This window comes from Microtus ochrogaster, chromosome 8 (assembly GCF_000317375.1).
Source record: "Microtus ochrogaster isolate Prairie Vole_2 chromosome 8, MicOch1.0, whole genome shotgun sequence".
NCBI classification, from domain to species: Eukaryota; Metazoa; Chordata; class Mammalia; order Rodentia; family Cricetidae; genus Microtus; species Microtus ochrogaster.
In genome coordinates, this window is record NC_022015.1 from 68866403 (window position 1) to 68879445 (window position 13043).

General features: G+C 45.1%; 1 protein-coding gene across 1 annotated transcript in view; it reads right to left on the bottom strand.

Moving 5' to 3' along the window:
- Window positions 1-5938, bottom strand: part of Pik3ap1 (phosphoinositide-3-kinase adaptor protein 1) — a 126113-nt gene extending 120175 nt beyond the window's left edge. The window contains exon 1 of the mRNA XM_026781333.1: window positions 5914-5938. Within this exon, the coding sequence (XP_026637134.1) occupies window positions 5914-5938 (25 nt within the window). The remainder of the gene's footprint in view (window positions 1-5913) is intronic.
- Between the last annotated feature and the right edge of the window lie 7105 nt (window positions 5939-13043).

A 13043-nucleotide genomic window follows, 5' to 3' on the forward strand; every position in this document is an offset into this window, starting at 1 on the left:
GAGAAGGCCCATGCCCAGGGACCACAGACAGAGCATGGGCAGAACCATAGAGAAGGCCCATGCCCAGGTATCACAGACAGAGCATTGACAGAACCATAGAGAAGGCCCATGCCCAGGGACCACAGACAGAGCATTGACAGAACCATGGAGAAGGCCCATGCCCAGGGACCACAGACAGCATCTCTGAAGAGAAGGTTGAATAAGAACTGGAAACCAATGTTAGAAGGCCCAGGAAGGAGGGCCTTGCAGACAAGGTTGTCAGCAGTATTTGAGGATCACTGTGAGGCTCTGGGAGAATGTCACAAGGCATAAGAATAAGCCACTGCTGGCACCGTTATCAATAGGCAGGAGACCAGGCTGGAGCAGTGGAATATGAACAGAGAAGAGAGGTAGGTGGTAGGACCAAAGCTTGGAGCAGGGACAGAAATCTGGACCCTGAATTCTTATCCCAGTCCTCCACTCACAACTATGGATCCTCAGAAAGCTGTGACCCTGAGAACTCTCAGCTCTCCCAGTGTGGGCAGTGAGGGAATCCCAAGTCATAAAATACTGGGTTCAGACACTAGCCTTCCAGATCCTTCCTTGGCCTGAAGCCTCCCTGAAGCCTCATGAGTCAACAGACCTGGCTGATCCATGTTCCCTGTTACAGTTACTTTATAATTAGCCTGTCTTTGAGGCCAAGTCCCCAGCATCCTCACTTCAAAAGCAAGCTCCCTTTTCTGTCTGCAGGTTCTAGGAAGTCAGGGCCCTCTCCTGCCTCCTAACTGGGATGAACCGGACAACTTCTAACCTAAATATTGCCAAGAGTTAAGCCAGGCGGTGGTGGCGCACGCCTTTAATCCCAGCACTCGGGAGGCAGAGGCAGGCGGATCTCTGTGAGTTCGAGACCAGCCTGGTCTACAAGAGCTAGTTTCAGGACAGGCTCCAAAACCACAGAGAAACCCTGTCTCGAAAAACCAAAAAAAAAAAAAAAAAACCAAATCCACCCTGGCCCTCAAATCAGAGCCAGTGAAAGAAACAGTTTGGGCTGGAGAGATGGCTCAGCCGTTAAAGGCTGGGCTCACAACCATAAATAACCTAAATATTCCTGCACCATCTCTAGCTGCTAGAGGTCATCTGTCCGCTGCAGGCAAGAGTCTGCTGCCTTATTTCTCACATTGTAGAGCAGCTCTGACTCTTGGAAGTTCGCTGGGGGGAGAACCCAGAAACTGATACACCTTGGCTGAAAGGGCATTACTAATTTTAAATGCAGTCCATATGTTTCTCTGTTCAATGGAAAGGACCAGGTTAGGGGAAATAGCGTCTCCAGTTTTGCATCTCCAATACTGCAGAATGATGATTGGGAGAGGCAAGTCTCTGCATCTAGAAGGCCCACAAGTGGATGGAGTGGGGAGGGGAAATCAGATCTGACTGCTGTATTACAGCCATGTTTGATACTGGCAAACAGGAGGAGCCAAAAAGTGGAACAGGAAACAGAGAGGGAAAGAAAGTCCTATTTCTTACTCCAAGAAATTATTTTGAAAGTGCAAGCCTGAGGACCAGTGCTTTCTGGGACATAAGGCAGAAGTGAAGGAGCATGCTCTGTGGGCAATCTTAATCCATCCTCCTTCTCCTAGCTTTCCCGTAAGAGTAGCACTGGTAGCATACCTCTGCAGATCAAGAGGTGAATAACCGCTGCCCAAGGGCACACACCAGCAATTGCAAAATTGTTTGAACCCAGCTCTGGCTCCAGAACCAATGCACTTGATCAAGTAAAATGCATGACAGATTCTGCTATGGCCTGAAGGTCTCCTTAAGTCACCAGAAGCCTCTGCTGGCATCATTTCCATGACAACTGGGAATGGCAGAAGTCCTGTCACATGTGGGCTCCCTCTGCTCTACCTAGACTGGCCAACTCTCCCAAGAAAGGAGTTAGGGGTGGGAGCTCACCTAGAAAGCCTTCCTCCCCATCCATGCTCTGAGCTTGGCAGCCCATTGGAGGCAAGCTTCTTGTTCCTTATCCCCTCCTTCAATGCCTACCAGGGGACTCAGCACACAGCTGTTTTTATATCACCAAGTACAAGCCATTCGGTTTAGTTTCTAATGTGCAGGCTAAGTGATCTGCCTCGGGTCGCACCACTTCATATGGGGAGCTTGATCTCCACCTTGTCCCAGAGTCCCAGGACACTGGAGCCTGTATATACATACCATCAGGGTGGGGAGTGTGAAGACAGGATTAAAGGGACTGGTAGGTTGAACCGTGATGGTGGGGTTGCAGAGGAGGTGCCTGGCTTTGTCTAGTAAAGTTGCTGGATTGATAGAGACCATTAGAATCAGTTTCAACCTGACCCAACAGGGCAACCTGTGAGAAGCAGGCAAGTGGGGACTATTGTGACACTTGAAGAACAAACAGCTTCACAAAAGACAAAAGCCTTACCTTCTCACAATAATGTGGCCCTTCTTGTCTATCCACCATTGGGACACCTCTCCCTGAATGTTCTCTACCGCAGCAATGCTAATCGCAGGCCTGGGACCCACATTCAAAGACACAGAATTCTAGGCATCTGCTCTTTGGCTTCAGCGAGGTAATTTTCTGAACTACTGCCGTTTTGAATCCTATTCATTGCTCAAGAGCTGTTCGCCTTGCCCCATGTTGTGATTCAGAAGCCCGCCAGCTGTCCTGTGGTAGTGCCACTATCTCCAACCAAAACTGGCATTAGGCATGTGGAAAGGGAATGTCACAGAGACTGCGGGTCGTCACCTAGTATCCATTCTTTCATTGTCTTCTTATTCTGTTCCGTTGCTGTGCTAAAGAAAACACTGACCAAAAGCAACTTGGGGAGGAAAGGGTTTACTTACTTTACACCACCAGATCACAATTAATCACAAAGGGAAGTCAGGGCAGAAACTCAAGGCGGAACCAAGGAGGAAAGCTGCTGAGTGTCTCATTCTCTGACTGATGCTCGACTTGCTTTCTTATACTTTGCAGATCCACCTGCCAGGAGATGGTGCTGCCCACTGTGCACTGGGCACCCTACATCAATTGATAATCAAAGAAATCTCCATCTCCATCCTCACAGGCCAATCTGACCAAGACAGTTCTTCAGCTGAAGTTCCCTCTTCACAGGTAATTTTGGTTGCATCAAATTGTGGCATTAAGAACTAACCAGCATGCTTTGGTTCTTAGTGACAGAATCTGCTCCTTGGCTCCAGTGGAGAGTAGCAATGTACCCAATTAAAAGATTATGTTCTCTGGCATCTCCTGCAAACTAGCAGAAGCCAAAAAGATAAATAAACACCATTCAGTGGGATCTAGGAAAGTTCTCTACAAGAACTTTAACTTTGCTAGATTGTTTTTTTTTTTCTTTTCTGCCATTCTTTTATCTCTTGCCTGGGATAGTTAAAAGTCAAGTGGCCTTCTTGAATTATGAGGTGACCATGTGGATTCACTTAGGATGATTCAACTAAAATATGGGCAAAGGTTTCTTACATGCTGATTCATTTTGATTGTCAACTTGATACAATTTAGAATCACCCTTAGAGCAAAGCCTCAATGAAGGATCATCTAGATCAAATAGCCTACGGGATGTTTGTGGAGGATCATCTTGATTCCATAAGGTGACTCAGGGAGGTCCTGCCCACTCTAGGCAGCACCTTTCTCTAAGTAAGGGATCCTAGACTGCATCCGTGTAGAGAGAGTGCTGAACACAAGCATGCAAGCAGGCATTTATCTATGCTCTTCACTCCGGATGTGATGAGCATCTAGTTAATTCAGATTCCTGCCATCTTGGTTCCCCACAGTGATGGACTGGAATCTAGAGTTGTGAACTAAAGTAAACTCTTCTCTTCCTTAATGTGTTTTTGGTCTGGGTATTTTATCACAGCGACAGAAATGAAGCCAGGACACCTACCCACGGAGCTTCCCAACAAGCTCCAGGCTTCTGACCTCTGACTTTTTTCCATAATAGAGGTCAGTGAATCTCTGTTATTTGAGTTGTGATGGTCTTGAGCGCTGGGCTGTATGTGGTCATCATGTTGACTGCCACGTGAGTGGAAGTCAGCCCTCGGTGAGCGCTAGCTATAACACATGTCCCTGCTTATGCTGGCTTGTTTGATGCTCACAGCTTTATCTTCACAGAGCAAGACACTGTGAGCTGGTGATGGGAGGCTTCCCCAGGGCCATGCGGCAGGCTGCAGAACTGAAAATCCATCCTCAGGTCATTCTGAGCCATGGGATAGTGACATAGTAGACCTCCTCCAGAGAGTTCATTGAAAAGCACTTTCTGAAGCCATAAGGCTGTTCTCAGATGGGGCCTGACGGAGACTCAGTGCTTTCAGTCATGTGCAGATGGTCACTGTACTCGGGTAAGAAGCGTTTCTTCCACGCATTCTACTTCTGCCTTTAGGGGCACTGAAGCAGAAACTCTAGTCATATGTGACAAAAACTAAGGAAGCCTCAGTCTCAGAATATTCGAGTCAGACTATTCATTATTGGACATGTGTGGAACCCATGGCCAACGCAGGCAAATAGCTGTTATCACACCATACTTCACACTGGAGACAGAACCAAGGCCAGCACCCTCCCCAAATTCCTGTCTGGTGATTTTTTGCTATATTCAACCACCTATTTTCCATTAAACATTCTTGTTTATTTTTTTATTGGGGAGATTATAGATGGGATTTCTCTTTGTAGCCCTGACTGTCCTGGAACTTGCTGTGTAGACCAGGCTGGTCTTGAATTCACAGAAATCCAACTGCTTCCCAAGAGCTGAGATTAAAAGCATGTGCCACCACACCTGGCTAGAACATTCTTATTTTATACTTTGTCTCTCTGAATACATCATCACTAGCAGTCGGAGGACATATTACTCTAAATCTGTCATAAGTCTCACTTGGCCATGAAAAATCGTCCTTTATGGGTAGCTAGCTGACTTTTATTTTGTTAAGGATTTTTCATCTGGACTTGTGGGGGCCCAGATGTTTTGGGGTTCTGTCTTATTGTTATAAGGTACTTGATAGAAGTAACTTAAGAACGGAAGGGTTTATTTTGCTCAAGGTTTGAGAATATACTCCATAGTGGCAGGAAGTCTTGGCCACAGGAGCCTCGGCTACTCACAGTGTGTCTGAAGTCAGGAAGTGGAAAGAAGGGAATGTTCAATTCACTTTCTCCTCCACAGGATTCCAACTGTGGAGTGGTACCACCCACAATAGCAGGTCTTCCCATCACAATAAACCTGGGACCTCCCTCTCAGGCATGCCTGGAGGCTTGTCTCCTACAGGATCCTAGATCCCAGCAAGTTGAGGGTCAGTCATCATCACAGGGAGATCCTATTTTTTTCTCATAGTCTTCTGTCAGTTTTTAATATTATTGATAATCTGAATTCACAACATGAGATGGGAGGCATTCATTTCCCTCCATTTTCTGATAAAAAAAACAATCTTAAATATCTTTCTCATATTTCTGATAGAGCCAAGTGGTGGTGGTGCACACCTTTAGCTCCTTGGGGGAACAGAGGCAGGAAGATCTCTGTGAATTCTAAATGAGCCTGGTCTACAGAGTGAGTTCCAGGACAGCCGATGCAACACAGAGAAACTCTGTCTCAAAAAACAATCAAAAACATCTGATTAAAATAAACTGTGAACCTATCAGAGCAGACATTTCTCTATCGACTTTTGCCAGCAGTTTCCACTTCCTCAATAGATATAAGCATGTTCAGAGTTTACATTTCATCTTGGCCAGAATTGACTGTTGGATTTTTCTATATATGTGTCCATCTCATCTAAGGCTTTTCAGGTTTACCGACATGGGGGACTCACAATACCCCTTGTCTTCGTATCTACAGGGTTCATTTCAGATTTCAGATACTGGTAATTCTCTAATTCATTCTCTCTCTCCCTCCCTCCCTCCTTCTCTCCCACCCTAGAGTTGCTTACCTGCTTTATTTATCTTCAAAACCATCTTCGGGCTTTGTCAATTTTTCTTCTCTGTTCTGTCTTGTTGACTTCTCCCTTCTTTATCATTTCCTTCTTAGCCTTGATTTTTCTAATGCCCTTCGAGCACTCCTTTGAGCCACGGGTTATTTAAAGTAAGTTAATGTCCTAATATTCAAGATTTTTAAGAGAAAGATTATTGCTACTAGTTTCTGACTTCATTCCTTCGTGGTCAGAAAGCAGCCCGTGCCTCCAACTGTTTCAAACATAGCAATACCTACAGCCAAGCTTATTATATCATTTGTGAATGAACATTTGAACAGAATGCACCAACTGTGCTTGTTAGACACAGTGACAGTCATACACAATCACAGTAACACTGGATACCCCCCCAACACTGCCAGAGCTTGAAGAGACCCAAATCTATTTAAAACATAGAAACAGTCTACTGTTTTGCATGGACTCAACCCCAAATCATTCTTCACAATGGGAGGCAGCAGCAAAACTTTCTGCCTAGACCCATCATTGGTTTTTTCTTTTCTTTTCTTTTCTTTTCTCTGTCTTTTTTTTTTTGAGGGGGGGATGCTTTGAGACAGGGTTTCTCTGTGTAACAGTCCTGACAGTTCCCCATCATAACTACATGGTAATACCTTACTGGTGAAGACACCACATACTCTGTAGGCTATAAAGAAATCAAACTGGAATTGACCAAGAAAAACGCCCTCCTGCTGGCTAGCTTTCAAGGTACTGGAAGGTGTTATGCAGGCCCTGGAGGGAAAAAGCCATTATTAGTAGTCAACCATAAATGCTGTGGTACTGACCTACCAGGGAAGATATGCCCACTGTTGCATAAGTGGCACAGAGGTTAAGGAGTTAACCGACCACTTCTGGATTAGATTCGAGGTCTTCTTCACAGGAGGAAATTCATGTGTGCTTCTGTAAACCTGGTCAAAAGTCCATGGCACAGGAAGCCATAGGTTCTTGGAGAGAACCTTTTCTTGTTGTCTTGCTAAATGACCATGCTGTCCAGCTGCCTTCTAAATATCTATGTTTATGCCCAGATTAGTGCTGCTCTCGGTCTTGATTAGAGAGGCTTGTCTTTACAGTAGTCACCAGTTATAGCGAGACCCACAGATGGTCCGAGTGCAGAGAGCAAGTGGCTATTGAGTGCTCAGCTCAACAGTCAACACCTCCCACCTAGACTCACGAGCCCTGCAGATAAGAAGGCAGAGAGGATGGAGGAGCTGGAGGACAGGGAGGGGTGCTGTGACACACTGGCTTCTGGACATTGTACTCATGAACTTACTGTAACTATGGTTACCTACGCCAGATCAAGTCAACAAGCTCAGCGAACACTCCAAAAGACAGCATTAACTGGACTCATCAGTTACAAAAAGAGAGAGGGAGGACATAAACAGGAGAAGGGGGCATGTTTGAGGTGCCCAGAGGGTTGAGAAAGAGGCGTTAGGGGTAGATATAATCAAGATAAATCATTTACATGTATAACATCCTCAAAGAATCTATGAAAATAATTCATTACAAATGCCAGATGCATTATTGTTCTGGCATTTTTTTTCTTTGAATGTCGTGATGTTGAGAATATTACCCACGAGTCGCATTTCTTTCTGGAAGTTTCTATTGACATTCTCAGCCACATTTTCACCGAATTGGCTGTCTTTTAAATTATTGATTTGCCGGCGTTGGGAATCACTAGCTGCATTCATTGTGTGTTTTTCATTTGCCTTTTGACTTTGCTCAGAGTTTCGCTCAGTCTCTGAAACCAGTGTCGACAAGTTCCAGCGGCAATATGTGGTTATGGTTTTCAAATGGTGGCTCTTGAGGGTCTCTGAGCTTCATCTTCTACTTCAGGGGCTTCTTTGCAACTTTATAAATAAATCCTCAATTTGTATCTAGTACTTTTATTTTCACGTTTAGCCTTCTAATCCATCTGGAGTTTATTTTTACGTGGGAAGTGGGGTAGAGTGTCACTGTGCTTTCCTCCAGATGGAGATCTGGTGCAGCTAGAATCTCTTCCCCTCCAAATGAAACACCAATTTTAATTATATTAAGTTCCCGTTTGAATTTTTTTGTGGACTCTTTATTAACCCCTACTTGGCTTGTTTCTTCGTGCGCTGCACATTTTACCACAATAGCTTAGTAGTGAATTTGTTGCCTGTGGTCAGCGTTACATTCAACTAGTAGTAACATGGATGCAAACAGCAGAAATTCAAATGGACAATAACTTCCTTTCTTGCACTTAAAAGGAGCCTGGCGTAATAATCCCAGGATTGGCATCGAGGAACCCGGGCTTAGCCATCCTCATCTGTGGTTTTCCTCAAGCTCTGTGGTGGCTGCGGAGGCTCCAGTCATTCATTGCTTATCCCACAAAGGAATTGCAGTGGTACAGAGGGAACACTCTGGCTGGCTGAAGTTTTTAAAAAAACTTTTCTGAAAGTTTCTCCAACACAATGTTATACTCTTATCTGACAGGGTAGCAACAAGTGAAGCCCTTTAGTATTTGACATTGGTATTGATAGTCTCGCCATATCTAGTTGGTAAGCCCTCTACCCTGTTCTTTTTGTTGTTGTTGATTGGCTAGTCTCAGAAATAGATTCATTAAAAACCCAGGCTTTCTACACACTAAAGACATTCTACCAGTGAGCTAATGTTCCAGCCACCCCTCCTCTCCCCCGACAACCTTTTTCTTTTAAATAATACAGTTTTTGAAAGCACTTTTAGGGTTCTGGAAATTTTGAGCAGAGAGTCCAGAGGGATTCCACCTGCTCCCTGGTCCTCCTCCCTTCTTTGCTCCACACTCTGCACACATCTCCCTGTTAGCATCTTGCATCGTGTACACATGTGTTGCAGGTGATAGACCAACACTGATACATTGCTATTAAGTGAAGTCCATAGCTTCCATTAAGGTTCACACTGTAGCTGGGCGGTGGTGGCACACACCTTTAATCCCAACACTCGGGAGGCAGAGGCAGGTGGATCTCTGTGAGTTCGAGGCCAGCCTGGTCTGGAAGAGCTAGGTCCAGGACAGGAACCAAAAAAAAGCTACAGAGAAACCCTGTCTCGAAAAAAAAAAATCACACTGCATCAGATACAAAGGGGCTTTCACAAACGCACACAGCACACACACACGCGGTGCGGGAGGGAAACAGTCCTTTGATTGGTGCTGCTCCGGCTTTTATTCAGTCTGCTGGTCACTTGTAGGCCCAGATCTGTTCCCACATGGGCTGTCCTGTGCTTGTTAACTGTGTAAGAAATCTGAGCATCTCTCCTGGATAGCTGTGGACATGGCAGCCACACAGGGATCCATCTGTGAAGTGGGAGGGAGCTATAGCCTCATGTAACCTTCCCAGTAGAGTTTACTTCCTTTCTGACTGTCCTAATACAAGTTGATGTTGTGGGGATCCACCTGCATTTGCTTTCATCCTTCCAGTATTCCAAATGTATGGCCCCCCGCCCCCAGGCCTGGGTCTTGTTGGCCAGTCAGCTGGTTTACGTGGATTCTGGGGATTGAACTCAGGCCCTGGAGCTGTAAGGTAAGAATGTTATGGACCAAGCTATCTCCTCGGCCCCACAGTAAATTTCATGGTACACAAAGCTCTCTTCACCTGTGTGTTCCACTTCTCAGTGGCCACTAAGTACACACATAGCCTACCTGGTGTAGATTGTCTGTCAGTCCTTCCCACTCCCTCCTGCCCAAACCTTGCTAAGTCTGTCCTAGAACTCCCCAAACAACCAGCCATTGTAATAGTCCTCCTCAAACTTCTAAGTGTGCAAGAAGCTGAGCCGGAAAGGGGCCCTTGCTTCACCGCTTCTAGAACTCCTCGGGTGTCCCATCTGCCTGGGCTGGCATGTCCCCTCCCCTCTAGGCCTCTGGCCTCCCCTGAGCTGCGGCTGTGTCTAACCTCAGCTTTGCCCAGCACTGTCTCCTTCCTGGCTCTTGCAGCACCACTTCCTCTGCTTCTCCGTCCCTGCTCTCTCACCTCCTTCTTCTCTGCCTCTCTCCGCACCTTTTCCTTTCAGTCGGTTGACTTTTCCCTGCAGTGTGCTGTTTGTTTTCCAGTCTGCTTGTCTTTTTAATATAAAATCAATACGTCCTTATCACTAGAGTCCATAGGGCAAGCCTTGCCTATTAGGGATCTAGGGAGTTCTTTAACTGGATGATGACTCGGTTGCCTGGGACTGGTCAAGACTCAGGAAAAGGACTTGGAAGCCTCACCTTTGGCCTTTCTTGTCCCCGATTCCCCAGAAAAGTGCTTCCTTGAGAGGCACAAAGGAAACTCCTGAAGCCGATGCTGACGCTGATCTTGCTGAGAGCCATACGATCTCCCACTCATGTTAGACTATCTGAGTAGCTTAAAATGTCAGAAATGTGGGTCAAAAAAGGGATTGAAGGGCTGGAGAAATGGCTCAGAGGTTAAGAGCATTGCCTGCTCTTACTTAAGGTCCTGAGTTCAATTCCCAGCTACCACATGGTGGCTCACAACCATCTGTAATGGGGTCTGGTGCCCTCTTCTGGCTTGCAGGCATGCACACAGACAGAATATTGTATACATAATAAATATTAAAAAATTATTTAAAAAAAAAGGATTGAATACTCATTTCAGAAAAATTATAATGTTGCAAAGTAGAACAACATAAAAAAGCTGCAATCTCCCGAGTCAGCAATAGCCCTCTAGCAATAGAGCACCTGGCCCTTGTGGGGACACACACTCTTGTCTTCAAGTCCAGAAGACCCAAACCTCTGGAAATATAAACTTGTTTTGTTTTTGTTTTTAAGGTTCCCATGCATGTAATTCTTTTGTAAAGGATTTATTTTTATTATTTCTAATTACGTATGGTTGTGTCTGTGTGTGGATATATACTTGTGAGTGCAGGTACCCAAGGAGCCCAGGCATGTCTGATCCCCAGGAGCTGGAGGTATGGATGATCTCAAACAGCATGAGTCCCAGAAGTCAGAATGGTGAAATGAACACTGAAGAGAAGCATCCTTATCAAACCCCTGTTCCCCCAAGACCCAGGGAACACGCTGATAGAAGAGGCCCAGAGGGCATAAGGACTGGAGGGTGGGGAGGAGCCCTGGGAAACGCTGTCTTTGGTACAAGACATGGCAGTTGCACCTATGAGATCATAGAAGCTGTGACTACCTGCACCAGACCCAGAAAAGACCAAGGGGGGGGGGGGACAAAGGAGGCCCCACCCATAGCTGAGGGGCTATTGCAGATAATGGTTGCTGAGTGGCAGGGAGTCATAGTCCTTGGTGATAGACACTAATAAATTGTCCTTTCCCTCCTACCATGCTATTGCAAGCAAGCAACCCTTATTAAAGGCAGTAGGCCACCAAGAAAGATGTAAAAGCAGAAAGATGGTTTTTAGAAAAGGTGGTTTGGTGGGAGGAGGAAGGGAGAAAAGAGGATAATGGGGGCAGGGCGGTGGTGGCGCACGCCTTTAATCCCAGCACTCGGGAGGCAGAGGCAGGCAGAATTCTGTGAATTTAAGGCCAGCCTGGTCTACAGAGTAAGCTTCAGAACAGGCTCCAAAAAGCTACAGAGGAATCCTGTTTCGAAAAACAGAATAAAATGAAGAGAAACGAAGATAACGGGGATGGGAATATGATCAAGTACACCGTCTTCCATATGTGTGTGCACACATGGACTTGTGAGAGGCAGGCTGATGAGAGTGCTCTGTCGGTAGCGCTTGCCTGGAAGCCTGATGACCCGAGTTCTGTCCCTGGAAAGGCGGAAGGAGAGAACCAACTCTACACCATTGTCTTCTGATCTCCATGAGCATGTCCACACACACACACACACACACACACACACACACACACACACACACACCCATCACACATGCATGTAACAATAATGAAGAATGTCTTTAAAAGGAATTGTGAAATAAAAATAGAGGGACTTTCTTCAAAGGTGTTGACCGTAACAAAGGTACTGCACCAAATCTAATGGTCTGTGTGACTGTCACCAGAGAAGACTGCTCCTACATGGGTGGAAACCAACAAAAAGTCTTTATTAGCCGCCTGGTGACCACATTGGGTGTTTCAGATCCCAGGGTAGCCCCAAACCTTTCTCAGGTGAACTTTTAAGTACAAAAGACATGACCCAGGTGGACACACTTCAGTTAGCAAGAACAGTTAGCCAGAAACGGAACTACAAAAGCCAAAAAACAAGGCTAGTACATTTAGAGACTTTCCCAGAACTATGGGCTTTGATGGAGTAGGCCTTTGTTTTCGTTTCAGCGGGTGGTGCTGTCTACATGTTGAGTTTTGCCGTCTGAATGGTACTTCCATCATGGAGTCAGTTGTGATAAGTCCTGGGACCTACTAAGGTCTGAGATCCTGGTACATGACTAAGAACTTTATATTTTTCTTTAAATTATGCTTGAGTGTGTGTGTGTTACAATGCCAGCATGGAGTTTAAATTCACTCGAAGTATACGCCTCAATATTTTTCACAAGTTTGTATGTTGCGTAATTCTCACCATCCTCAAGACACAGGATATACACATTGATCCACATGTGCCTTCTTAAAGGTTTATTTTTATCATTTTTATTTATATCTGTTTATATACATCCGTATGAGTATGTGCCATGTGAGTGTAGGAACCCAGTTGGTTTTCTAGTTTCATTTAAAGGGAACCACGTAGTATGTGCTGTTGTATCTGTTTTCCACTCAAAATGTTTGTGAGGTTCATCCATGGTGTGTGTGTTTATCATTAGCTTGTTTCTTTTATTGTACATTATAATTCTAAGAGTAAACTACAATTTTTTTTTGGATGGTGATGGTGTACACCTTTAACCTGAACACTCGGGAGGCAGAGACAGGCAGATCTCTGTGCATTCAAGGCCAGCCTGGTCTACAAATTGAGTTTCAGGACAGCCAGAACTGTTACACAGAGAAACACTGCCTCAAAAAAAAAAAATAGAGTATACCACATTTGGTTCATTTGCACTTGAATAAAGTTATTATGACCATTCATGTATGAATTATTACATAAAAGTGAGTTTTCAGTTATCTAGGAGAGGGATGTTGGCTTATGTGGTATTTAGTTAGCAAATAAGGAATTTTATTTTATTTTTTTTTAATTTTTTTTTTTTTTTGGTTTTTC